This window comes from Fusarium sambucinum, chromosome III (genome assembly GCF_050947815.1).
Source record: "Fusarium sambucinum isolate potato_lamoka chromosome III, whole genome shotgun sequence".
Classification (NCBI taxonomy): Eukaryota; Fungi; Ascomycota; class Sordariomycetes; order Hypocreales; family Nectriaceae; genus Fusarium; species Fusarium sambucinum.
This window is the reverse complement of record NC_139292.1, coordinates 1,763,090-1,790,022: the sequence shown is the minus strand read 5'-3', so window position 1 is coordinate 1,790,022 and position 26,933 is coordinate 1,763,090. Positions and strand designations below refer to the sequence as shown.

General features: G+C 48.8%; 5 protein-coding genes across 5 annotated transcripts; 3 read left to right on the top strand and 2 right to left on the bottom strand.

Annotated features, from left to right (window-relative positions):
* Nucleotides 1-1,182: 1,182 nt before the first annotated feature.
* Nucleotides 1,183-3,583, top strand: FSST1_010795 (uncharacterized protein; the record flags this gene model as incomplete). Its single annotated transcript, XM_083233863.1, has 5 exons — nucleotides 1,183-1,445; nucleotides 1,498-1,555; nucleotides 1,627-2,885; nucleotides 2,938-3,149; nucleotides 3,201-3,583. The coding sequence occupies 5 exons, from the start codon at nucleotides 1,183-1,185 to the stop codon at nucleotides 3,581-3,583; spliced, it is 2,175 nt and encodes a 724-aa protein (XP_083080491.1).
* A 795-nt stretch (nucleotides 3,584-4,378) lies between these two features.
* On the top strand, nucleotides 4,379-6,753 carry FSST1_010794 (P-loop containing nucleoside triphosphate hydrolase protein; the record flags this gene model as incomplete). Its single annotated transcript, XM_083233862.1, has 4 exons — nucleotides 4,379-4,495; nucleotides 4,564-4,809; nucleotides 4,864-5,994; nucleotides 6,046-6,753. 4 exons carry the CDS (start codon nucleotides 4,379-4,381, stop codon nucleotides 6,751-6,753), a joined length of 2,202 nt encoding a protein of 733 aa, XP_083080490.1.
* A 480-nt stretch (nucleotides 6,754-7,233) lies between these two features.
* Nucleotides 7,234-9,715, bottom strand: FSST1_010793 (major facilitator superfamily domain-containing protein; the record flags this gene model as incomplete). The annotated part of the gene is made up of 6 exons (XM_083233861.1): nucleotides 7,234-8,298; nucleotides 8,348-8,840; nucleotides 8,943-8,992; nucleotides 9,041-9,173; nucleotides 9,241-9,472; nucleotides 9,535-9,715. The coding sequence occupies 6 exons, from the start codon at nucleotides 9,713-9,715 to the stop codon at nucleotides 7,234-7,236; spliced, it is 2,154 nt and encodes a 717-aa protein (XP_083080489.1).
* Nucleotides 9,716-14,665: 4,950 nt separating this feature from the next.
* Nucleotides 14,666-16,321, bottom strand: FSST1_010792 (homoserine O-acetyltransferase; the record flags this gene model as incomplete). Its single annotated transcript, XM_083233860.1, has 3 exons — nucleotides 14,666-15,689; nucleotides 15,766-16,156; nucleotides 16,276-16,321. The coding sequence occupies 3 exons, from the start codon at nucleotides 16,319-16,321 to the stop codon at nucleotides 14,666-14,668; spliced, it is 1,461 nt and encodes a 486-aa protein (XP_083080488.1).
* A 1,130-nt stretch (nucleotides 16,322-17,451) lies between these two features.
* On the top strand, nucleotides 17,452-24,732 carry FSST1_010791 (transcription factor/nuclear export subunit protein 2-domain-containing protein; the record flags this gene model as incomplete). The annotated part of the gene is made up of 3 exons (XM_083233858.1): nucleotides 17,452-22,131; nucleotides 22,179-22,255; nucleotides 22,302-24,732. The coding sequence occupies 3 exons, from the start codon at nucleotides 17,452-17,454 to the stop codon at nucleotides 24,730-24,732; spliced, it is 7,188 nt and encodes a 2,395-aa protein (XP_083080487.1).
* Between the last annotated feature and the right edge of the window lie 2,201 nt (nucleotides 24,733-26,933).

Genomic DNA, 26,933 nt, shown 5'->3' with positions numbered 1-26,933 from the left:
ATACGTATTCTATTGTAATTACACCAAGATACTATGCAGGTATGCATATTGGTTTACTCAAGTTATGTGTATTTATTTTCATCAGACATGAAATACCATTTTCGGATTTAACTGCATATTGAAAACTCCACCTTCCTATGATGGAATATTAGTGACATTTAACATGTTGCTGATACGGCGGACAAAAGACGGGAATGATGGGTAACGTCAAGATTTTCATGGCGCATCACGTCACTGGGTCCCAAGTCACGGGGAGCTCGGAGGCCTAAATTTTAGTGGCGGAAGTCGGAGGGTGAAGAAAGGAGGCCGCGCGATGGGCCGAGACTTTAATGTCGCGTGCCTCTTGAATTCTGCTGTGTCCAGTGACGGGGAGTTTAGAGACAATTGATATGTTCGGTGATGAAATGGTCAGGTCATGAAAGCATAAGAATCATGTTAGAAAAGATCATGATAGCATATATTTTGGTTTAATACCCATGAATGTATGAATATCAAAAGGTATGAGTTGATCAGTGATAAGTACGTAATAGCAAGTGAAAAAGACCCTTGTTCTGGATGTCGGGGAGGTCGGGGAGTTGTCCAAACCCTCGATGGAGCCGATCATTAGCAACACCAATGAATGTAGCCGGTGGCCGACGGCCGAACTGTCACGAGTGCTAAGTATCCGCTGTACTGTACTGTAGTGGAGGGTTTTTCGCAACACTAAAAATCTACTCAAGACCCTTCATCTGGGGTGCATTATAGAGCCACAGAGACTTGTCTACTATACAGTAACAAAGACTGTTTAGATTATCTTATGCAATCCTAACATTCATCACGTGTCTCCCAAATCACCTCCCAAATCATTTCGCCGATGGTCCGATACCCGTCTACTAAAAATCTCCACTTGGCATCAATCCAGACCTCCGACAAGAAGCTACCGACAACCGCTCAGAATGGCCACCCCGGTGCCCGTCTTCGATCTACTCGCAAGGTCAAGCCCAGACCAAATGCCTGAGTCAAGGGGGGGAAAGGCGAGCGACCGACCGACCTAAGATAGACAAGTCCAAAATTTGACCTGACCACTTCTCCTCCGTTGAACTTGAACGATCATTCTCATCAATGACGACGGTCTCTTTACCTTAATTTGACCTCCTCCCTTCATTGTTATTGTTATCCTTTCCCCAGAGACAGGACAAGACAATGACACGGACAAAGTCTTCCACCCCCACCAGCAGCGGCAACACCTGCGCGACCGGCTCGTCGGCCACAACTGCGACGCGCCGACAAGCTTCCGCAAGACCTGGAAAAGCGAGATCCCTCGCTTGTCGACAATGCCGCGATCGTAAAATCCGCTGTGACGGTGCCCGTCCCGTTTGCGATTCTTGTTCTAGGCGAGGTCTTTGCGCGGAACAGTGTATTTATCCAGAGATTGAGCACGAAGGGTCCATCGCTTCGTCGCGCAGGTGAGCAACATTAGAATTCCATCATGTAGATACATAGAGATTGACTTGATAGCTATATTCGCGCTCTCCAAAAACGAGTACAAGAGCTTGAAGAAAAAGAAAAGCAGTTGGTAAGTCTTTTTATACCAAGTACCTTGCTCATCTCATCACTTGTCATGGTCAGTCTACTTACACCTTGTAGGAGCTTGTAGCCCATGGCCGCGATGCATTCGCCGCTACTACGCCTGCACATGATGAATGGAGGAAACACTCTACATCGCCCAGTGTAGTTTCTGAGCGCCTAACACGTCCTCCGAGACCCGTTGATCATGCTCTTCCGCCAATTCATATCGATTCCGGATACCCTCTTCCTAGTATCCCCACCAGAGCCGGTTCCCTATCCATGGTTCATGAACCTGCCAGCTGCTACTCTCGCCAGCATCATCTCATGGGTGCCAGTCCACCCTTGACCGACGATCTCGAAGATGCCGCCCCTGTCAAGCCCTCATCGTTCGGTTCCTATTCCTCCAACGTCAAGGCTGCTTTGATGCTCCAGAAGATCACCCTTCCGCCAGTGGACCTTATGGACGAGCTACTAGCCGAGTATTTCAACATTGACTGGATCACGATGCCTATTGTCCACCGTCCAACTTTTTACCAACGGTACCATCGCCTCATTGCTGTCGCCAACTCTCGTTATCGTCGTGACATTCCCCTCGAAGAAGCAACCGAACTAGCTGCTACTTACTCCCTCCTCTTCGGAATGCTTGCCATCGGCCAACTAGCTAGATCCACGATCACTGAATCTACAGAATCTCGCCTGGCTCACGCATACGAATTCCATCAACAAGCCAAGACACTCCTGCTCGTCGACCTCTTATCCGTGGCCTCTCTTCCTGTAGTACAGGCGTTGGTTGTTCACACTCGGTTCTTGCGAAGGGCGAGTGCACCTCAGGAGAGTTGGGTTTTGACTGGGATGGCTTATCGTCTTGCAGAGGGTCTTATGCTACATGCTGAGTTACCAGGAAAATCGCAAGCCGAGCGCGAGGAGCGAAGGAGAACATGGTGTGCTTGTGCTCTACTTGTTAGAATGCAAAACTCTTCCGAGAGCCAAAGACCATCGTTTGGCACACTGCCTGAGGAAATTGACGACGAACATCTTGAGACTTTCGCAAATAATATCAACAGGCCCCAGCCTTGCGACATTCCCTCCAGATTGTCTTTCTTCAACCAAACACTAAAATTATCCGACAACATTCTGCAGCCTATTCACGATGCCTACTTCAGCCAGAAAACAAGCTGTAACAAAGAAACAACCTCAGATATCATGTCCACTGCACTTAAGTTTGATTGTGAGTTGGAGGAATGGCATGCTGCTCTGCCCGAACATTTGCGTGTCAAGTTTCCCTGCACACAGCCCGAAGCAATCTTTCGTCGGCAAGCTACTCTGCTGCGCATGAGGTATGGCGATGCCCTTTACCAATACGAGACTTGATGATTCTAACACGAATAGGTATCTCGAAACCAAAGCTTTGATTCCTCGGGCGGCTATCATGAAGCTCATCAGCAGCAACACAACCCAGCCAGCATCCCTCATAGCGAGATCGATGCTTGCTGGATTGTTTGAATCATGCTACGCTGCAAGCGTGGAGCTTGAGGATATCATGGCACGCGAAAAGAGATTGATCACTTTTGACGGGCCTCCTGATAGTCAATCTGCCATCGGTAAGTCTTTAATAGTTCCATCAAGGTACTCTTACTAACTACAAATTTCAGTTCTAAGCATAGTCGGTATGACTCTCATTATCTTGGTTCGACACCCTCTCTTCAAAGACATCATCACCAACCCCGTCCTCATAACCGACGAAGCAAGACGTTGCCTTGCCACGGCAAAGCAATACACAAACACAAACAACTCATTATCCGAGCGCTTTGTACACACTCTCGAGTCAGCCTTGCAGCCTGCATCACGATGCACCTCTCCGCGCGGCGTGTTGGACCCGGCACTGAATCCAAAGACTGTTGGGCCTGTGTTGGCGAACATGACAGAGGCCTCTGGGGCTGTAGAGATGGCCTTACTTCAGGCTTGGTATATGAAGAGACAGGATCTTATCTCTGCCTGTGGTTTGCCTGTTACGGAAATTGTTTCTTTGTGGTAATTTGATACCCAACGAAGTATGAATGGATACCCTTTGTAGTATGGAAGGAAACGGACGAAAAGGAATTTGGAGTTTTTAAGCGAGATACCCAAGCATAAAGTCAATTGAATGATTATTTCTCTCAAACCCATCGTACTGTTAAGTGTATAAACTCATCTACTTTTCGGCATTGTGATCGACATGGATAGGTAGACCGCACGGCTGAGGCGCAGTGTGTTGGTCCATCTGCAGGAGGCCGACCCGAAATAAGCTGAAGCAAGGATTCTAGAAACGGGATGTGACTCGTAAGTCATGCAGTCTTGTTCTATTCATTGAATACGCCAGACTAATATACTATTCCTTACTTCAATCTGGCCAATCTTGTTAGTATCATAGAGTTATGATGCCCTCGGCTTGCCTGTTCCTCATCGTTTGTCTGAAAATATGTTAAAAGACAGTATACAATTCAATTGACTATATGTACGTACATAGATAGGTATCCATGGGTAACACCTGGTAAAGTTAGTAGGCAGTGTTGCAGTTGTGAAGTGCATTAGTGACCTGACGGCTTCCTACAGCCGCCAGGCACTGCGACGAACACTCCCTCAATTTTGACCATGATTCACTGCCCTTGAGCTGCACCAGGCAGAAGCGTGGCGAGCTAGTTTATAAATTAAATCTTCTTCTCCGTTTGTTTACTCTCGTCTGCATCATCACCTCAACACCTTCTTCATCTCAGGGTGTTAACGTCCCCTAAACAACAACTGCGACATATCAAGAGGTAGACATCTCAAGTATCCTTCTTGACCCGTCACGATGACAGCCGCATCAAAGACAATCAAGTCCGAGCAGGGGCTCGGTAATCGAGCCCTGCTTGACAAGATGGACAAGCTTCGAGAGCTCGGTATCTCGAACATGGTCCCGCTTCCTCAGGTATGTCCCCCTAGCGTGCCTGGAAATCCGCCACTAGGTGCCGCGCATCAATACTAATGCTACTCTAGATGGTCGTCGTGGGCGATCAAAGCGCTGGAAAATCTAGCGTCCTTGAATCCCTCACGGGATTTCACTTCCCGCGCTCGGTAACGCTGTGCACTCGACACGCTACCGAGATTATCTGCCGACGAGAGGAGACTGAGAGCATCGTCGTGTCAATCCATGCCGCCGATGCAGATTCCGAACAGGCTCGTTCTTTCCATCGAACGGCCACCAACCTCGACGCCGAGGAGTTCGCTCAGATCTTCCAAGATGCATGTTGAATCTCCCCATCCGCTTACGTCGAATAGGGTGCTAACTCATTGCAGGCAGCCAAGGTCATGGGTATCAAGTCGGATCCTACTGATGAATCTACCGAATCTGCGTTCAGTCGTGATGTCCTTCGCGTGGAGATCAGCGGCCCCAACGAGGATCATTTGACTGTCATCGATGTCCCTGGTATGTTCGAGAACGTCACGCCTGGAGTGACTACCAAAGAGGACATCGAGCTTGTCAAGGGTATGGTGCAGAAATACATCCAGGACTCACGCACCATTATACTTGCTGTCGTTCCTTGCAACGGCGATATCGCTAATCAAAAGATCCTGACTTACGCCAAGGAGGTTGATCCCGAGGGCAAGCGCACCCTCGGTGTTCTGACCAAACCTGATCTGGCCTTTGAGAATGCAACAAAGGGCGTTGTTGTTGACCTTGTTTGTGGCAAGCGCCGTGATCTCCAGCTTGGATACTGTGTTGTCAAGAACAGAAGCGCAGACGACACCTCTTCTAGCCCTGAGGAGCGCACTCGCTCGGAGAAAGAGTTCTTCTCCCAGGCCCCCTGGACAAAACTCTCCCCCGACCGACTTGGCATTCCTGCACTCAAGATTCGAGTTCAACAGCTGTTGATGGATCGCACGAAGAGCGAGTTCCCCAAGGTTCGCGGAGACCTCGCCAGTCTGCTCAAGGAAAACGAGACACTTCTCAAAGACATGGGCGAGGCACGCAGCACTACCGAGCAACAGCGTATCTACATCGGACGTATCGCTTCGCAGTTCATTCGCATCAAACACTGTGGTCTCGACGGAACCTACAGTCGCGAGGCCTTGTTTGACACCCCTTCAGACCTGAAGCTGATTACTCGTATTCGTGAGATCAACGAAGAGTTCGCGAAGTCTATTTACAACTGGGGCGAGACTCGAAAGTTCCGTCGTCCTGGCGAAGAAGCTGACTCTGAGACTAACGAGGATGAAAAGGAAAAAGAATCTTTCAAGATCGGGTCTTCTGAACGCAGTGATCTGTACCAACCCGGCATCTCGTTTGACATTCCTAAGCTGGGAGAAAGTGAGTTGGATGACGGGGTCCTTTATGATGCTTTTGAGTGGCCAGAAGTGAACGAAGAGGATATCATGAAGTACATCGAGAAGGAGTGGCTCGCCTCTCGTGCCTATGAACTCGGAACTGTAAGTGTGTAGTATACCACGTAACAAGCACATAGCTAATGAATCGCATAGTTTGGTGGCGAGATGCTCCCCAAGAACTTCAAGGAGCAATCCAAGAAGTGGTCTGGCATGGCTCGAGCTCACATCGCCAATGCCATTCTCATCGTCCATCATTTCATCCGTCACGTTCTTGACAAGTGCTGCCCCGACTCTGCCATTCGAGATGAGCTTTGGAACTTCCTGGTCGATGATCTCCAGAGCCGATACAAACGTGCGGTCAGCCACACCGAGTTTCTTCTCAAAGTCGAGTTCGAAGGCCGAAGCATCACCTACAACCCATCTTTCGGCAACAATCTGTCCGAAAACAGAGCACAGGGAGCTGACCTGGCAGACATGGTGTGGAAGGCTGCTCAGAAGGGTAGCGAGGTTACGGACGTTTGGGAGGACATTCCTAAAGCCGTCACCGATGCCTTCAAGGAGCAATCCAAACCCAGTAACCTGGCCACCATCTGCAAAGACATTCACGATGTCCTACTGACTTACTACGACATCGCTCGCAGCCGTTTTGTCGACGTTGTTTGCCGACAGGTCATCGACTTCTTCCTTCTTGACGACACGGATGGCCCACTCACTGTTCTTTCTGACCAGGTGGTTTTCCATATGACCCCTAACCAGCTTGAGGCCATTGCTGGCGAGGATCCGCTCAGCAAAGACCGTCGTGAGAAGTTGACTCACGACGTTGCTAACCTAAAGGAGGCTCTAAAGATTCTCCGTGGTTGAGACAGATGTTTGTACGAGACCTCTTTAGGAGACGTTCAGGATTAAGTTGTTTTGTTCATAAAAAGACAATAGGCGTATGGGTTCAAGCATGAACTGGAGTGAGTCATAGACTGGAAGATATGTAGATAATAGAGATGATGCATACAACCTCATTCGACCTTTGGGTTCTTGGGATCTGTAATGACCAAGCTAGATACCACAAACTTGACTCACATGACATCTCGCAACCTAACCATATGAGCCAATGGCATGACATACTCAATGCACTGATGTATCTTGCGACATAAATGTTGTGGAGAGTTTTTATTCGTTATTCATTCGTACAATTTGCAGTCATTTCTGCCTGCAATTCTCCTGTTGCCGACATTAAATTCGACATCTTTCCTAAATCAAACATCTAAGGTATCATAGTCTAAATTTCATTATTCCACCAACGCCTGTGATATGCCAATCGTTCACCAGTTTTGATCATCCAAAACATCATTTTGTAAGAAGGCTACCGACATCCTGTAGCTGAACAGAGTTCAACAATGGAGGTGGTCCTCCTCGGTCTATCCGACCCCAGCCAGCTCCCCAACTCGGTGGAGGTGGCGGAGGAGGACTGGTTGTTGTAGTAGTAGTAGTAGTAGGTGGCCCTGCCGGGAAGATATCGTCGTCTGCTGTGCCCGAGCTTCGGGTACTTAGGGCGATATCGGTACCACTGCTCGACTTGGCCTTGCGGTGTCTCCTCCAGAGACGCGTTTTTCGAAGTCGAGATGTTTCGGCCATGAGCTCCGGCGATGTCATGATGCCAACACGATCGCTCTTTCGAAACTGTCCCGCTCTGGATCTAGGATATGAGAATCCTGCAGGCTGACCGCCATGGAAAGGATTCCATCCCCTGAGTTTAGGTGAACCAAGACTTATGCTTCCGTTACATCCCGAGTTGTAACTCGTCCTGGGCTCACCAGAAAGCTCCTCCAAGGTCATGCCCTTAGTCTCGGGGATCAGCAAAGAGGTAAAGGTACCAAACAGCATGAAAAGAGCAAAGAGTTGAAGCAATCGATGCATGTTTGGTGTGCAGTCAGCATCCTTGCAATTCTCGGAGGCTCCTTGGCGAACCATCGGGATGCTGATAGCTTGGGCGACGATAGCACCAATCTTTCCCATAGCAGCACTGATTCCATGTCCAGTAGAGCGATATCGGGTCGGGAAGCATTCGCCAGGAACGATGAACGTGGTTGTGTTCGGACCGGCGTTGAAAAGAAACTGCCCGACGATGTACAGTGCGAGCAAGCCCCCCTGAGTCAGATTGTTGTATGTAAAACCAAGAACGCAGAAGAGAATTGTGAGCAGAAGGAAGCCCACAACCTGCAATGGCTTGCGACCGAAAGTGTCGACGGTGAGAATTGCCGTCCAATAGCCGGGAAGCGAGCCAGCACAAGTCAAGATAATCATTCCCACTGCTTGATTTTGAAGTTTGTCAAAAAGATTGTTGCCAGCACCGTAGCCGACAGCGTGAAGGATAAAGGTGTTGTTGAGTCCCAGACCATAAAAGGCCAGATCCTTCAGAAAAATTAGCTAGGGCAATAACAAATCTATTGTCAAGACTTACCAGGAAGAACCACGAGAGGGTTGTGCCAAGAAGCATCTTCATGTTGGTCCATTGGCGGAAGAAGGCAATAAGATCAGACCACGATGCACGCGGTACATTAAGACCACGCGTGGATGAGCGCTTGGATCGGACCTGATGAACCACATCGAATGACCCCTTGGACTTGCTCGCTACGTATGCTTTGATGTCGGCATCGGCTTTTTCGACGTCGAGTTCAACATCAAATGTATATCGAGGTGTTTCGGGAATCGTAATGCGGTAGTAAAGGGCGGCACATGCAGGAACGGCGCCGACTCCAACAATAATTCGCCATGCTCGGTCGGCAGCTAATCGACACTCGTAACCACATTGACTTTCGTCAGCAATACCAACAAAAGCATTCTTGAACGCAACGGTAGTAATCAGGGCAACAATAGCAGCCGCAAGCTGTCCAAGTCCCTGCATAGAGAAGACAGCAGCAACCATGGCACCACGCCACCTTGTCGGTGCGAATCTATTGAGACCAGTCAGCTCGATTCGATAGAAGTGCCTGTGTTGGTTTGGCGGAGGCTGGACCAGCCACAAACTTCCGATAGCTACGAAGGATTAAACTTACTCAGACGTAATTACACTGGATAATGGATAATCACCGCCGATGCCAATTCCCTGGGCTTTGTCAATACATGTTGTTGTGAGCGAGTTCAGAGAGCTTACCATAATGATGCGCCAGAAGATCAAGAGGCCGGTTGACCCCATAGCAGGGCTCGAAGAAATGAGAGCACAGCAGAGTGTGGCCATGATAATAATGGCCAATTCGACACCATACATACGTCGCCGACCAAAACCACTGGTTGAGTTGTTAGTACATGGTTGTGGAATCCAAGGGTGAAGCTGGGTAATGGAGAAGTACTAACTCTGCTAGCCATCCAAATACTATCATGCCCACCACAATTCCAGCACTGGTGGATGCTTTGAAAGCTTGGTTGACTCGGTCAGGAAGGTAGCCATCATTACCGCTGAAACCGTTTTGAGGATTTGGGTCTCCCCAAAACACAACTCCGAGGAGTATTGTGATGAGGTTGATAGCAAAGATATCATATGAATCCAGGAAGAAGCCAACACCTGCTACTAAAACAGCACGGATATCTGATAATTGTCAGCAAGAGTAGATATAATAGGTGACTTATCGACTCAGCGTCATTACATACGGTATGCGCCAAAAGGAACCTTGTCAATCTCAGACAAGGCAAGACGGCGGCGAAGATTGGGGTCAGGGATGTGAGAGAAATCGTTAAAGAAGTTGTGAAAAGCGTTGTTGCCGCCCCATGTTCGATCCTGATGAGAGCCGGAAGCAGGCTCGGGGAGCATATCGTCGTCGTAGTCTGGCATCTTTATTTATGGTAGAGGAATATCGGGAGCGATGATATCTGTAATCGACGACATGGGTTGTTCGAGATGAGGATACTTCGGGGTGAGTTTTGCGATACTGATCTCCACCTCTTCGGGCGCTGTTTCTCTGAGATCAGAAATGCATAAGAGCCAAGGTTTCGTTGTCGGCGATGTTTTGATCAATCCATCCAACTCTTCATCAGAATATTCAACTCTGATATTTGAACCCAGTCAATAAATGATATTCTTTCCCTTCAAAACGCAATTCGCTGAAATTCAGGCCGTGTCCAATTGATCCAGTTCGCAGATGAGTGTTTGATACGGTGGGCTCCAATATCGATACCAAAACAGGTTTCCTTCTATTGCGAAATCCCAAATCCAATCGGCGACAGTTTACCAAAAGCAATAGAGCGTCGATGTATTGTTCAAGTACGATAATGATACCATGGGTCGGAGTTTCGGCGTCGCTGACCGTCGGGAGTGCGGGTTCGTGAGGGTCGACGGATGCGACAAGTGCTGGAGTTTACGATAGGTCCAGTGTCAGGGCGATGAAAGAATGGAACGAGACTGTAGATACAAGGAAGGGAATATTATGTTTTTTTTTAATAATAACAATACGTATGGACGAGAAATGGAGAAGTTGAGAGGATTCTTGACAGGACCGGGCAGTTGGGATTAGATAGGTACGGCCGGATATAGCGTGCGAGCCGTGCCTGCCAGGTTGGTACTTTTACGTATGGGGATGGACGAAGGTACCGTGCCTGCTCCTGCTCCTCTGTCTGTAACGAGATGGGTGGTGATTTTGAGGCAGGTGCAGTGGTGGAGACACATCTACGCACGCCTTCCATAATGGAATTTCCGACCAAGCCACTCACCAGTCAGAGCTCAGTATTCTTCCTCTGGAAGCCGAGGAAGAAGCAAGATGGAAAGTCCACCGCACACCCACTCGAACCTCCCCGAGCCAGTCAGCGTTGAGGGTTCATTGCAGACCACTGACATGAATGGAACACCAGGTTGCCCATGCTTTTAGAGAACCCACCAGGCCCGCCTTGTCCAAAGCAGGTCATTCTGCTAAACACCGACCACCTCCTTCATCTAGAATAGCATGAACGTACGCTCGGTGCTTTGCAAAACGAGATGGGCTAGCCACGACCGCGTTTTGTTGGACAAGATCCAAACCACAATTTCAACCAGATTATGGCCGGAAAGACGGGAAAACGACCTCTTCACTCCCTGTCCGAACAGATACACCCATGCAGTCCCTTGTCATCCACTACCCTCCTCTCAACCAATTGGAACCCATCGGACACCAGTAGCCAAACTCGCCCTGGTGGAGAGAAGTCGACCTAACGCCCGCGTCTTACACACTGAAAGGGCTGCCCCCCACTTGAAGACCAGGGTCGTTTCGCTATCTGTACATTCTGTCTCTGGCTGGGCTCAGGTGTGGTGAGGATGCAAACAGAGTTTATTTGAATAAGAGGCGTTGCGACCTCTTTAGATTCAGGAGGAACCAATTTCTCCTGCCATCTAAGGAATATCTCGCCGTTGGTTCGCTTGTACCGTCTTGGCTGAGGATCAAATTTGATGTCGTGTTACAGAAATTAAACCTGTCTGATGTGATGCACACTCAGGCAAACCCCCTTGGCCCCTGTTTTCCAGAACAAATCTTGGACGCCTCAGGCACTCGTGAGTTTACTTCTGTCATGGGAAAGCTTCCAGAAACAATAGAGTCGTTCCATGGATCCATCACATACCCACATTATGCCGCATCGAGCATTCATTCCATCTCACCGTGGTCACTTGGTCGCAGATCTCGCCGACCGGGAACTTTCAAGATTTTACCGGCGTTTCTTTCGCCTTGGATCGACATGTGTAATGGCCGAACTTTTTATATCCATCCTCGTTGTATCGTATCGAAGCAGCATATCGATGACGAAGGATTGAGAAAGATCGACAGCAACCTCTTTACCAGGCTGCATTATACAACATTCTTTGTTGACTTTCCCCTCTTTCTCGCCAACACGTGCTTACACCATCTGCCTGTCTGAGTTATCTGACAACGAGATGGAGGCAGGGGAAAGCACCGAGACGGGCGTACTTTTTAATTGTACGTAAAAGTGCACGCTGTACAACCTGCCCAGTGAGACACTGGATTGGTCATTTCTTCATCACCCAAGAAGTTCCTACAGACGACTGCGAGCAAATAGCAAGCTCCATCCCGGTTTGCTCTTGCAAGATTGGGTCGTGCGCGGCTATTTGCATTGAGCAACATTGAAGAGTTCCGTCAAGTGTGACTCGTATCTATCCATTACTCACACGGGTGAAACGGCCGGGCTCCTCTTCTTGATTCATGGTGGCCAAGAGAAAACAAGATCAATCAATGTCAGACCCATCCGGCACGTTGTCAAACAGTCTCCACCATCGTGTTCGAAAATGCTTCTAGCCGCATTCTGAAGTTTGCCACAACATGGATCTAGAGGATAAAGATTTAATGGTGAAAAAAAAACATGACTTTGGTGTTCATCAGGATGCAGGAAATAGCTGAAAAGTGTCTGTCATACTACTAGAAAAACGTCCGATGCTAATATGTCTTGTTCACTAACAAATGTATAGGCTTCTGGCATCGCCTGACAAAAGACAGTAACTCGCCTGATATTAACTAAAAAGTCACGTATTACGGGTCTGTGTTTGGTTTTTACTGACCGTGCTTCTGTTCCTGAGTACGCGATATGTTTTGCTAATCTTGTTAATCTGCCATGCCCAGCGGGTAATAGAAAAGCTGGCGTCTTAGCTTTGGGTACAAAAATAAACAATCCAAGACGGTGGTCTAGACACGCCAAGTTGACTTGCTAATTTCGTCTCTCATTCTTTCAGCGACCAACTTTCCTCTGGATGCCTGCCACTTGAACCCGTTACCTAAAGCATAGTTCCAGTCATCTACTAGGGATCCTCTATCTTTTCAGCTACATCTCATGACTTATCGCCGTATTTTCCCCTCAATCCCATACCGCTGTCATTCTCGGTGAAGAAATGCATTCCGGCAGCACTGACCGAGCCAAGACGGGCCAAGAGCGGTCGCCCGACGGACATAGGTTTCCTCTCGTCTCATCACTTTTCCATTCTCTCGCCTCATTCTTGTTGTCTTGTCAACTTTTCAGCTCATCGTTCTTTTGTCCATTTTGACAAGGGGCTGTGGCCACAGTCATTGCAACCAACCAATCGGCTATCCACGTGTGTTGCTCTTTAACATGATCCTCCACTGGCTTTGCAAATTTCTCATCTTGTGTCATATTGTACCTTGAAAGATTTACTAATCCTGTGCCTCTTGAAACTGTTGCTGGGGGTCCTGTAAGTTGAGGAACTCGTAAGCCGGTGGGCCAGTGGGTTATCAGTCAGTTACACGTCAAAGAAACATCCTTGGTGCGAGTTTAGCCGAGCCTTGACTTCTCTCTGTATGTATCCGTAAGTTCCTAGCAGATGACAAGAGGTGGTCTTTAGTCTTGGTTTGATGATTGGCGAAGTTACGGTATTTTCTTGTACTTGGTGGATGAGTTGCCAAACTCAGCTTCTGAAGCTTTCACCAAGGTGCATAACATTCCAACATATCGCATAGCTATCAGGAAGCAATCCGGTCCGTTTCTAACTTTTAGATCTCATGTGTATTTCGGTTCAATCCTATATTCTTTGCCGGTGCTTGGCCATGCGCTGTTTATCTTCATGATCGAGTGTGATGTCTCACTTCCCGGCTTGACTCCAGACAACACCCCATCATATTCTGCGAGATAGACAAGGCAAATAGTTTCCTGGCACATATACTTTCACCTTTTAGAACTCCTTGCACCCCCAACCCATCAAAATGGAAGCCAAAGTAATTTGTGGCGGATAGAGCGACATCTCAACAGCCGCAAATAATCATCGACTTGCAGTAACACGGTTACACAAAGTCTCCGGAAACAACGCATAAAGAGTGCGAATAAGCGAATCCCATGTCTAATTGATTTCCTTTTGCGTGTCTTTCCTGTTTTCATCTGTGTGCATTCCATGCATGTCACTCCTGCAACAGCCTCATGTTTTAGCTTGCCGCCACCACCACAATATTTATTTTCAGTGCGAGATGTCCCGCAGTGGCTTGATTCATGAATGTGACAAATCCATGTATCGGTAAGTAAGATTCCTATTGTTGATGGATGGCAGCTTTTGTCATTAAAACAGGTTGGTGTCATGTGGCTTAAAGATGGGAACATGGTTTGGCCGGGAATAAAGACGGATGAGCAAGCATATGGGCAGATAGCCCTGTTCTATTCAAAGAACCAAGCGCGATATCCATCGTCTGTTCTCAGGAAGCCATAGGGTGTTCTTATAAGTAATACTACCGTGACTAAAGTACTCCGTATCACGAAAGACACAGGATCTGAATTTGTGACACGGGAGTTTTTGATCAGTTCATTAACAAACAAGGAACTTTATGCATAGTATATGCATGATTATAAACTGGTAAAGCAAAATCGACCCAGCAGTTGGAACATATGAGGCCTATGGGGTCAGGTTCATTTCAATAGCAACTGTGGCTAGTTGCATCATCGGAGAAGAAAGTTGACGTTCTACACTCAAGACAGGTTTACCGGATTTTGGTGGATATTTGGGCAGAGACTGGTAATTGAAGCACCTCAAATCATGAGCGGCTCAGTACAACTGACTCGTTGCCCGTTCATCACATGTAGTTCAACTTTGTCTTGCACCCTTCAGGCACCTATGAGTTTTTTGGTGTTGTTTGATGGATACAGCCTACAGTGTTGTTACGTATCGAGATTGCAAAGAACAATAGCGTGAACTATCGCACTCGCATAGCTCAAAGATGAAATGGCCATGATGAAAGATTCTTCATATTGTCATTATATTCAGTCTTGTCTAATCCTTTTACTAGTCCACTATAGCGCTACTCTAAATAGTCTACCAGGCTGTGATGTCCTCAACCTCAGCCTCACCAAATGTGCTTGACTTGGTAATCTGCCCAACACTAGCTTCCTCGGGCGCAGCACCATCCTTGGACATGATGTCTGGCAGGACTTCCTTGAAAAAGGATAGAACATAGTTGTTGACTTGCTCAAACTGCAGCAGGAACGCATCATGACCCTCGGGGCTCTCGATTCGCTCGAGGCGCGCATTGGGGACATGCTGAGCAATCTCCTCTTGCTCTGCGAATGTAAAGAGGCCATCGCTTTCAATACCCAAGACAAGTGTGGGTTGCTGAATCATAGCCAATGCATCTGCAATAGTTTCTGCTCGGTTGCGCGACACGTCATGTGTGTCTAATTTACGAGTCATGGCAATGTAGCAATTGCTGTCGAATCGCGTAACGAATTTACGGCCTTGGTATCGTAGATACGATTGGGCAGAAAAGTAGTGCGATTGTGGCATTTCACTTCCGGTCAGACTACCGTTGCTAGGACCATGGAATTGAGGGTCAGCAACATCAGGCTCTGCAGGTGTTTGAGGAGTTGAAGCGGCGTCGGTTGCACTGTTCTGGGATATGGAGGTGCGCTTGACAACATGACCGTCGTTGTGGATGTGAAAGTGTGCTTCTGACGGAGTTGAAGGGCGTGGTCGGCCGCCAATGGTTTGAACCTTGGACGGGTCGGGGATGTTGCGTCCGAACCGCGACTCAAAGGAGTTGCGGCTTCGATATGTGAGGAGAGCAGACATACGAGCCGCACCCAGACCAGTAGAGGGCGGATCATCGAAAGAGTAGTATCCATCGTCATACTTGGGGTCGGCATAGATGCTTTGTCGCTGAGCTTCACCCCAGCTGATGCCCCAAGCACTGTGTCTGCTTGACGTAGCAATGGGAACGACACAACGGATGTAGTCCTTTCCAAAGTACGCCCACTCGAGCACGAACATACCGCCAAGAGAACCTCCGACAACAGCAGCTAGCTGCTTGACACCTAGGTCATCCAAAATAAGCTTGTGGAGGCTATCAAAAGTTAGTATAAGTGCTGATTATTTTTATCCTTGCAAAGATAAGACCACTCCTGGGGCGCAGAACTTACTTGACATCGTCGCGAATGGTTGTGAGAGGGAACTCAGGTCCATATCGGCCCTTGCTGGGGTCGTTGTCCTTGGCTGTCACTGGGCTCGCAGTACCATAAGGGCTGCCCAGACTGTTCATGCAGACGATGAAGAATCTCGACGTGTCGAAAGCTCGACCAGGACCACCAAGAAGAGGACCCCACCAATCGCCCACATCAGCACTTCCAGTGAGTGCATGGCAAATGACCATAGCATTGTCGCCTTGTTCGTTGAGTTTGCCGCGAGTTGTGTAAGCGACTGGAAGGTTGTAAAGAGTAACTCCAGACTCAAGAGTAAATGCAGGAACAATCGCTAGCTGCTGCTCAGGGATGAGAGCAGCGAACGGGTTCTCAGGCTGTGATTGCGTTCTTTCTTGCAGGTATTCAGCAACCAGTCTTTTGTAGTGATAGGGGAATGAACCATTGTGATGTATGAAGAACAGAGTATAGGGTGCGGAGATATGAAGTGACAAGGCATGGGTAAAAACTGACCATAGTGCTTGCGGGAATCACTGTTTGTAGTGTCATTCCCTGACATAGTGGCAGCTGGCATAACTATAGCTGTCTTTGTCTTTGTCTTTGTCTTTGTCTTCTCACGATAGTGTTGTGAGAGGTTATGCCGAGATATCGGACCGGGGTCGCTCTCAGATTAGCTGGGTTTGATATTGAAGCCGTTTGACACCCAAAGTTGATCGAATTGGCGAGAATTTAGATCCAATGGACAAATAGGTCCTAATCAAATGTATTTATCGTCTTGATTCGCCTAGAGAAGTGTTTGACTCAGAATTCAAGGAAAAAAAGACTGCTCCTAGGTATGGCGTAATTCTGGCTGGTCTCCATGGCTGTCGTGATTCAGCCAATTACGATGCTGTCCTGACTGCAACATGTGGCCGGCAACGGAGTCTTGTACGATCACGTGCCGTCGATGAGTAGACCCGGAAATAGTCCGTGAATAAAGTACGAATAATGTGCTGAAATGAACTTTATGTCAATCGCAAAATAAAGTAAAAATTTGATTTGCTACAAATAATCTTACTTTTGCTTATACTATGTAAAGCGAACAATAATATCTGAAATCCATGAAAGCTGATATTCTTTGTCCCTTTCTACCGAATTTGAGGCCTGATAAATCGATACGTACCTTTTTCCGCTGTAGATGGTCTGTGCGGCGTGTCTGCCACCTAATCCTATCGCGCGTTGGCAGCCTCGTTTCCCCAGTAAGGGAAGGCTGCTATTGACGACTGGTTACCAACCGTGACATCTTAATAGCTGTTGGAGCTTTCTTTATCCTATCCTCTCCAACCCCATCGCGACTGGGCTCCCCACCTGCCAAACAAATCGCAGAAGTCGCTACTTCCCATCCATCACGGTGCCATTTCTCGCGCGCTCAGTACCTAGTGGCTTCTTTTCTTTCAAGTCCTTCCCTTGTCAGCTTTGTCGCGACAATCACCTTTCCCCACTCGAACTCCTTGTCGTCAAAAGTCAGTCTTTCTCATCCGCGCCGTCCGCAAACGCAACAATCAAATTTGCATATTCCGTTACTTCGAACCAGCCAACTCATTTTTTCTTGCAGACTTTCAAACTTACGACATTCCCCAATAGCGCAACGTACGCTGCTATCTAATGAAATAATCATCACCTCCAGTTCCGACTTCAATCTCGTGAGCTATGCCTCCGAAACGCAAGAGGAACGATCGCCAATCGATGGAAGGCGGTCGATCTTCTCCCCATCGACCTGGAGAAACATCGCTCGGACAGCACGATCGCGAAGATAACATGTCACGTAATCGTGGTAGAGGACCTCGAGGTCCGGGTCGACGCGACTCATCACAAGGCCATGGCCGAGCACCCCCGAATCAACCCAATCCTTCACCATCGCAACGACGACCTGGCTCTTCACACGTACCGCCACCACCGCCGCCCCCACCGCCAGTGATGAAGAAGCCAACTTATGTAGCACCTCCTCTAATGAGACCACCCTCTCCGGTCCGTTCTAATTATCGCTATAATAATCTTACGGACGACAAGATTAGCGCTTGGACTGAGGGTGGTCGGGGCGAGATGATTCAACATGGAAAGCAATCGCGAGACGATGTCGATATCACCGAGCTATCAAGCTTGTTCCAAGAATTCGTGCACGCAGTTGTTGAGGGTCGCTTATCACCAGCCGATGCAGGTACCTGCGTCAAGGAAATCCTTGGTGACGAAACGACGGAGATTATTAAGGATTCATACGCGTTCGCTCCCCACACTCTATTTCTTGACTCTCTATCCATCGTTATGGATAACGAGCCCGCCATTTATCGACCGACCCTCCGGGAATTCGTTCTAACAGCTGGCGTATCTTCAAACTTGATGCGGCAGGTGCTCGACCCCGAAGTCTTGCAGCAGCTGGGGCTTATCAGAGATAATTTCGTCAAACTGGGTATCAAGCAGGCGACGAATCTTCTCTATCGACAAGCCAACTACAACTTGCTTCGCGAGGAAACCGAAGGATACTCCAAACTCATCACAGAACTATTTACAACCAGCAGTGTAGCGCCTCCCCCTCCAGAAATGGCCGAACAAACCTTTGAACGAATCAAGGCACTGATAGGAACCTTTGATCTCGACGTCGGAAGAGTTTTGGATGTGACTCTTGACGTTGCAGCTGCTGTGCTGATCAAGCAGTTCAAGTTCTTTGTCAAATTTCTTCGAGTCAGCTCTTGGTGGCCACGCTCTCATCTCAAGTTCAGTGCTGCAGTCTATGTGGGCGGCCTGCCTTTGTGGGCTACACCAGAGTACTCGCAGTGGACAACAACAGAAGAGGACGAGAAGGTTTTGGAGGATAGAAAACGGGTTCGTGATATTGCATTCTGGAGTCGAGCTCGGGAAGTGCATGTTGCAGCATTCTTTGAGTTGGGCGGCCGACAAGTGGCAGATTCCGACTCTCAGCAACTTATCATTACAAACGGATCCCCAGGCGAAGACGCTGCGGCTGATATTGAACGGCAATGGGTACAAGAAACCAAGACCCTACCACCTCCAGGCAACCGTACAGCGGCGCAGCTGCTTGGCTTCAAGTTGCGTTTCTACAACTCGGACGCTAGAGACGAATCAGATGTCCTTCCTGCAAACTTGCTCTATCTGGCGGCCCTTCTCATCAAGATTGGCTTCATTTCGCTGACTGACCTCTATCCACATCTCTCACCAGCTGATGAAGATATGGAAACGATTCGCGAGAAGGAATTGAAGCGAATTGAAGAGGCAGAACGAACCGCCAAAGGTGGGCCGATGAACGCCCTTCTCATGGCCGGTGTCTTGCCCCAGGGTGACGACGATAATCCAAACGGCTCGAATCTTCCTCGACGGGAGCTTCCCAAGAAGGCCGAGGCAGACGCCAAAGAAGGTGCTGCAGAGGCGGCAGACAACAAACCAAAGTTGCCTGAGCCCCTAGAACAGAAGGTGGCGCTTCTCACCCAATTGTTGACTATTGGTGCCATTCCCGAATCGCTATTCATTCTCGGTCGCTTCCCCTGGATACCCGAAGTCTTTCCCGAAGTACTGGAAAGAATCCATCGCATCCTGCACTATTCTGTCGACAAAGTCTTTCACGATAGTCGACCTATTGTGGTAGGCGAATCTGGCTGTCCGACCAAACTCGTCCCCGATTTTGACCAATCTGGGCTTCCCAAAGGCAGCGTCCGTCTAAGCAGATTGACAACCCGAAAATCACTTAGATGGCCATTCCCAGACAAGATTGACACCAACGAGTCGCAGAATTACCGATATTATTGGGATGAATGGGCGGACAATATCCCTGTTTGCCAGACCGTGGACGATATCTTCACCTTGTGTGGGACACTGCTCAACATTTCCGGTGTCAACATTGGCAAGGATGAGGCGCTCTTGACCAAGTTGGCCAGAATTGGAGCCAAGAGTCTTGGAGAGGATAGGTCCGAGAGCAACCTCACTCGATGGCACGATCTCCTACGACGGCTTTTGTTGCCAGCGTTAAGCCACACCAAGGCTAACGCCTCTGCTGTCAATGCAATTTGGGAACTCATGAGGCATTACCCCATGACTACTCGCTATTCCATGTATGCTGAGTGGTTCGAGGGTCAAATATCCCGACTGCCTGCTATGAAGGTAGCTTTTGCCAAGGCAACATCGGAGACTCGAGGCACCATGAAGCGAGTTTCCCTTACCAACCTGAGCGAAATGGCCAAGCAACTCGCCAAGACCAGCTACTCATCTCCTGGTATTGTGTTCCGAGTTGCTTTCGAACAATTGGAATCCTACCCAAACCTGATTGACGCCTTTGTGGAGTGTGCAAAGTACTTCACAGACCTGTCCTACGATGTGCTTGTGTGGTCCCTGATGAGCTCTCTCGGAAAATCGAGGAGCCGTACTCAAGCTGAACACGCCCTCACTACCAGTAAATGGTTGCAAGCCTTGTCAAGATTCTCCGGTAGAGTCTTCCGACGGTACACTGTATTGAACGCCACACCAGTTCTTCAATATGTCAACGACCAGCTGATCAAGGGTAACTCTACCGACCTTATCATCCTCAAGGAGCTCATCACTTCCATGGGTGGAATTGTGGATTCGGTTGATTTCACGGATCATCAAATCATGTCAATGGCTGGAGGTGAATGCCTGCGGCGACATACTCTAATTCGTGGCCAGGATAAGCGATTTGACAGCATCAAAAGCTCGAGGCGTCTTGTCCAAGCTTTGACGGACTCTAAGCTTGCTGCACAGCTTCTTATCAGCCTAGCGCAATACCGACAAGCAGCACTTTTCCAAGTGCCAGAGGATGAAGCTCACATCAAGTATCTTTCCTCGATGATTGATGATTCCCACCGTATTTTGATCCAATACCTGGACCTCCTCTGGAGCAACATGGAACCGGCCAGCTTCGACAGCCTTGTCCCCTCCATTCCCGAACTCATCAATTCGTACGGCCTCGATGTCGGTCTAGCGTTCATGATAGGCAGGGCAAATCTTGCCCACCGCATGTTCCCTTGGAAGCAAAAGAAGATCGAAGAGACCAAAGAGAAGGCCCAAATTGCTCAATCTACAGACAAGGAAGGGGACGTAACCATGTCCAATACGCCCGTTACAAATGGCGGCAACGATACACCCGGCCAAGAGACACCACAGGCCGACGACCAGGTGGGTTCCCAAGATACAACAACGCGGAACCCCTCCACTAACCTACCGCAGACACAAAAGTCTGAAGATAATTCTCTCATCAAATCAGCACTACAGCCTCTGGTGGAAACCATTCAAGATGCTGCCCGCCCTGAGACCTGGCAGAGGATTACCCCAGATCTCTATGTGACCTTCTGGGCTCTCCAGCTGGGCGATCTCTACTGCCCTGATAAGATCTACAAGCAAGAGAAAGACCGTCTCAGAGCCGAAGACCTTGCTATTACACGAGATCGCAGCGACATGTCACGAAGAGGACAAGAACGCAAAATGGAAAAGCGAAAAGAGCTTATGCAGCTTCAGATCGGCCTTTCCGAGGAATGCGGCGAACACCTCCTGCGACAGGCGAAGTGGAAGTATTTTCTGAGCAAGCAGTTCCAGTCTTCATTCCCAGAGCCTCGAGCCAAGCCAGACAGTATTTCCGACACATTGCTTGAGCAGTGTTTCCTCCCTCGGCTGCTTCTATCCAAAGCTGATGCCGAGTATACCTACAAATTCATCAAAGCGCTTCACGAAGGGAATGCCCCAGGCTTTCAGTTGATGTCTCTTTACGACCGGCTATTCAATGCCAACCGCTTGAGGTCTCTTATATTCACGTCAACTGTTATGGAGGCTGAGTACCTTGGTCGTTTCTTGAAGCTGATCTTGGAAGATTTGTCTCGCTGGCACAAGAACGCACCCGTCCCCAATGAGAAGGATAAGTCTAAAGATCAACCCAGGTTGGGTGCGTATGACAAGGAAGGCAAGGGGCCGAGCGATCAGCCTCGTCTTGGATTTGCTCTAACTTTCGACGACAACGGAAAGCCCTTGACATTTGTAGAGCACGAGCAATTCCGCGATATGCTGTTCCGCTGGCACAAGAACCTAAATAGTGCTCTCCGTTCTTGTTTGGAAGGTGCGGAATGGATGCACATTCGAAACGCTATTACAGTATTGAAGGCGGTCCTTGACTTCTTCCCTGCGATCGACTTTATGGCCTCCAAATTTTCTTCGCTCCTTCAGACTATCACCAAACAAGAGTCTATCGCAAAGCCAACGCCGGATAGTGAGATTGGTGGACGTGTTGATCTGTCAGTCGCTGCACAAGGTGCAATGTCAGAACTGCAGCGGAGGAAAAACAAATGGGTCATGGTACAGGCTTTCCGCCCTGGCGGTGTAGGTATCCCGAAGCTATATTATATAACACGACTAACGCATAATAGGCTGGACCTGCCCAGAACGAGTCAGAAAAGGCATCTCTGCGTGCAAGTGCGCCAGAGTTCAAGCCTGGCTCCGCAAAGTAGGTCTTGATGTCCCTTGAGTATTTCTTAGTCTAACATGAGCAGGCCCTTCAGAGGAAAACAAAACACAGCAGAAGAGGAAGATGGTGAGGTCAAGGATTCAAAGGATTCAAAGACCTCTGGAACCGATTCGACAAAGCCTACAGGTCCTGCGAAAGACTTGTTACCGGCCAAGCCAGGGTCGTCCCGAGAATCCAACTCGACCAAACGTGATCAAACACCCTCAGGGCCCCGCGCTGCAAACACAAACTCAGGAGCTGGAACATCCGGGAAGCATGATTCTCGGCCTAATACGTTGCCTGAACGCCCTCCCCATACCCTCCCCAGTCGACCTGATGTGCCTATGCCCGCCCACTACACTCCTGATCGATTCAACCAACCTAGGAGTCATGAGCGTCGTGACGGAAAGGAACCACGAGATTCACGCTCCAGAGATTCACGAGAGTCTAGAGAAGCTCGTGACACTAGGGATCAGCGAGATTCTAGGGAGACGCGCGAACCACGAGACCAACGAGATTCGCGAAATTTCGATCCTGCTCGTCCAGACCGTCCTCGCGAGTTCCCTGACCGACGAGCACAGGAACACGGTAGAGAGCCGTCTAGATCTGACGGAGGGCGTCGTGGCGAACACGAGCGAGAACGGCCCAGAGATGCTAAGAGCAGCAGAGGCCATGATCATGGTCGCCTGAATGACACCCCGGCCTCGGCTCCTACTGCACCTGCCGCTGCTGAGGCACCCGAACCACATATTAATCCAGAGAGAGCTGCTCTATTTGCTCAAGATAATAAGCAAACTCGTGCGCCTGACTCTGACCGAGGTAGGGGCCGCAAGACCGCTCCTGTTGAGCCACTTGACACGATCAACCCAGAGAGGGCGGCATTGATAGGCAACAAGGATAGCACGCCATCGCGTGCCCCTAGGAATGAAACACGAGAACACAACTCTCGTGTTCAATCACCTCGACGCGGTGGTCGTGAGGAACGACTTGACCGAAACTATCCCGTGGAACATCGACCCTCTGGACGAGATCCTCGAGAGCGTTCGCCGCTGCCAGGAAACTACCGTGGAGACAGGCCGATGGACCGCGAGAATGAACGACCTTCTGCACCCAAGGGCCGTGACGCTCCTGGTTTACATGGTGCTTCGGCGCGTGTCTCTGAGCCTGATCACAAGCCCACTCATCAAGACGACTCATACGGCCGCCTCAATGCTATTCAGCCCGTAGCCGATATTCCACATGGACCCAAGGCTCGTGGACGAGGTTCAACAAGAGGTCATGGTGGACCACAAGCTCTGCCAGGTCGACTTGACGGCCGATTTGCTGGTCCTGAGGCTGAGCGACCGCCCACTCCAGATAGACCCCCTCCTACTGGCCCATCTTCTGGAAGAGGGCGAAGAGGCTACGAGCAGAATGCTGGTCCCGCCACCCCTGCTAGCACACCTGGAGGCCCCGGGGGCAGACTTAGAAATGCTGGCCCTGGCCAGAACATGCCTTCTCCCGCGTCGGTCAATGCAACTCCCACAGGCGTTCATCCCGAGCGTCTTGCTCAGATCGGTGGTGGCGGTAACTCGCTACCTCCACCTCCCCCTTCGGGACAACCACCTCATGGGCCCAGCAATAGCCATGGGCATGGTCGACAGTCAATGGGTGGAACAAACACTCCCGATCGTCCCAGTTCTGGTCCGCGACAAACACCTGGAGGATATACTGGGTCTCCAGCCGGTGAACCCAATGTTCCAACCGGACCGGCTTCTAGCGAGCGTCGCAGTGGTGGCCGAAGGCAGCTTGCGGGCATCAACAGCACTTTGCAACAAGCCCAAGCCAACATGCCTGATACAACCCGAAGCAGCAGCGGAAGGAGAGGTCAGGCACGCCAACCTCTTGGTGGTGACTCAGATGCTCAAGTCTTGACTGGGGGTTCGCCGGCCACCACACCAGCGCAGGAACGTCCAGATCCGGTCAGGAACGAATCTTCAAGTCGAGCGCCTGCCAATGGAGATGCAAGCTCAGGCCGCGGTGAGCATGAGCGTGGCCGACGCGATCGCGACAGCCGATCAAACAGATCTTCGCGCCGAGGAAGCCGTGATCGCGACCGTGACCGAAGTCAAGGTCGGGACAAGGAACATCGTGAACACCGCGACCGTCGCTCAGGGGCTGGAGAGAGTGGTAGGGAAGAGCGTGAATCCAGACGCGCCAACAGAGAACCTAGCGGCGCTCCACGCGAACCAATGGGGCCTCCTACTACTGGAAGAGATCTTGTACAGGGCCGTGACGGTCGACATAGAGGTGATGGTCAAAGCAGCCGCAGCGGTGAAGACTGGGCAAACAACGGTAGAGGAGGACGAGGTCAGCGTGAGGGAGGTTTACGACCAGACGATCGCCGCGACGGACGAGATGATCCCCGCGGGCGGAAGAGGAGAAGTGAGGGAGATGCAGGGTCACAGAATGATCGCGAGAAGCGGGCCCGACGATGAAGATAATTTGAATGAAAGTCGGCACAGCATGTTTTGAGTACGAGAGAACGAAAAAGAAGGGAGGTTTCGAGTCTAGTCATGGAATACAACCCACGCAGAAGAGGACTTCGGATACGGCAAAGCAAGCAGTCTGACCAAGAACGGATCACAGACAAGTCGCATTATCGGGCGTTTATCAGAATTTATCACATTATGCTCCATTCGACCTTGCATTACAGTTCTCTTTTACTACGTTACTACAATTATTACTGCTATTTACACACAATTGTTCCCCTGGAGACTACATTGCTCTCTTCTGAATCGGTCTTGCAGATATCGGAGGGTTACAACAAGACATTTGACCCTCTGAGATTTGCTACGGATGGTTGGGCGTTGGATTGGCAAGGCGTGCTTGGATTGATACCCTTTGGGCAGCGTATGACTTTTGCAATCAGTGATAATGATATATACTAGACTAAAAGTGCTTTTGTTAGAAGCCTTGTAAGATACTGTAGCGTGTTCTGAATTGGGACAGTCAGTATAGAACTGAATGGCCAGGATAAACTATTACTGGTTTTGATGATTTGATAGCTCATTGTGTCACATACCTTTATATGCCATGGCCAACATTAGACTCAAATACTCCCGACTCTGTCGTTACTGACACTTGCGGTTTGTACAAACTGAATATCATAAAACTCAACCAGTAAAAACAGTATCAATAAGGTCATCGTAACAACAATGCCAGCGTCTTCCAAATTAGAGGTAGAAGAGAGCTCAAGGTCCATGACCAATGCAAGATATAGACTGAGACTCAATTTGAGCCAACGTAAAATGATTGAGCAGTTTCGTCTATTGAGTAATAGGTTGAGTTCAAACCAGAGTCAACATCCATTTCTTTTCGATAACTTGGCCTCTTGATTATCGTTAATACTACGGAGTACAGTCTTTTCATATATGAGTCATAGCATTGACAATCCTGCCCTAGATTTACCCTATGCAAAGTGATGTACATACAAGTCTATAGTTCAGAGGGAGAAAGATTCCTTGATAGGAGAGGATTTACAAATAGTTCATTTACACATAGGGGCTTCAGTTTCGATGTTCCCACTGAAAGCAGTTCAGACGAGATATATCTCTATGTAGACAAGCAAAACCAAGTCATTTATCCTCATGGCCATGTCCAGACAATCGATCTTGATAAAAAACAGAGTAGTACCCTAAAGTTACACTCATATCTCATCGAAAAAATCTTCAAAAAACAAGGTCTCGGAGGGAGTCGAACCCTCGCTGGCGGAATCAGAATCCGCAGTCATAACCGTTTTTAATATCTTCTGATGATTTATTATATATCACTTGGGTGTCTTGCGAGATGAGTTGATTCCTGTTCGGGTTAAACCTGATGGGTATTATCAAAATTTCATGATATAACTGTAATGGTTAAGACTATATTGCATCGATTAGACTTTGAGAAGCCACCCCCATCAAAGTAATGGTTAAGACTGCTAATTCCCTTATGAGAAATTTTATCCTGCCTCGTTTGCCAGGACAGCATTTTAGTCAGCAAAAAAGTTCAAGGCCAATTTTGTCCCGCCAAGGTTAGTAACGTGGAGTGTAAGGGACCGACTCTATGTATGCAAGCTGGAACAGCCTTCTTTATACCAGGGTGCTGTGAAGAATAGGCCTGAGCTATGCGAGAAGATGTTCTGGCCAAAAAGGCAAAGTAAAGATAGGCCTAAGGGAGTGAGTAATTTGACTGTCCTGGATGGACGAAATGCGATGACTGGCTTGGAGTGAGGAATTGCAATGACTGTCCTGGTATAAATTGCTGCTGTGCTGCCCTTAGGGACATTGTCTTGAGAGGAATCATTTGGAATTTAAACAATCTGCGCAGCAAGCTATTAAACTTTTGGAAGAATCCCATCAAATCAATATGTGCAGATTGACCTTGAATAATTTTGATGAAACTAATTCACGGACGTATACCGAAATGCAACTCATTACTCATGAGCAGATATTGCTTAAAGAATTTATACTTTCAGGATAATACGAATGTATAGAAATTTTTAATTAATCTGAGCAGACAGATTAATATTTATTAGCGTCTTTGAGAAAACTGAAAATGACTGAAGCAATTTCGCAAAGTACCAAAAACATAAAGGGGCAAGCTAATAGTTTGTCCGTGGGCCGACAAGCCAAGTTTTGAGAGAACCATTAATAAA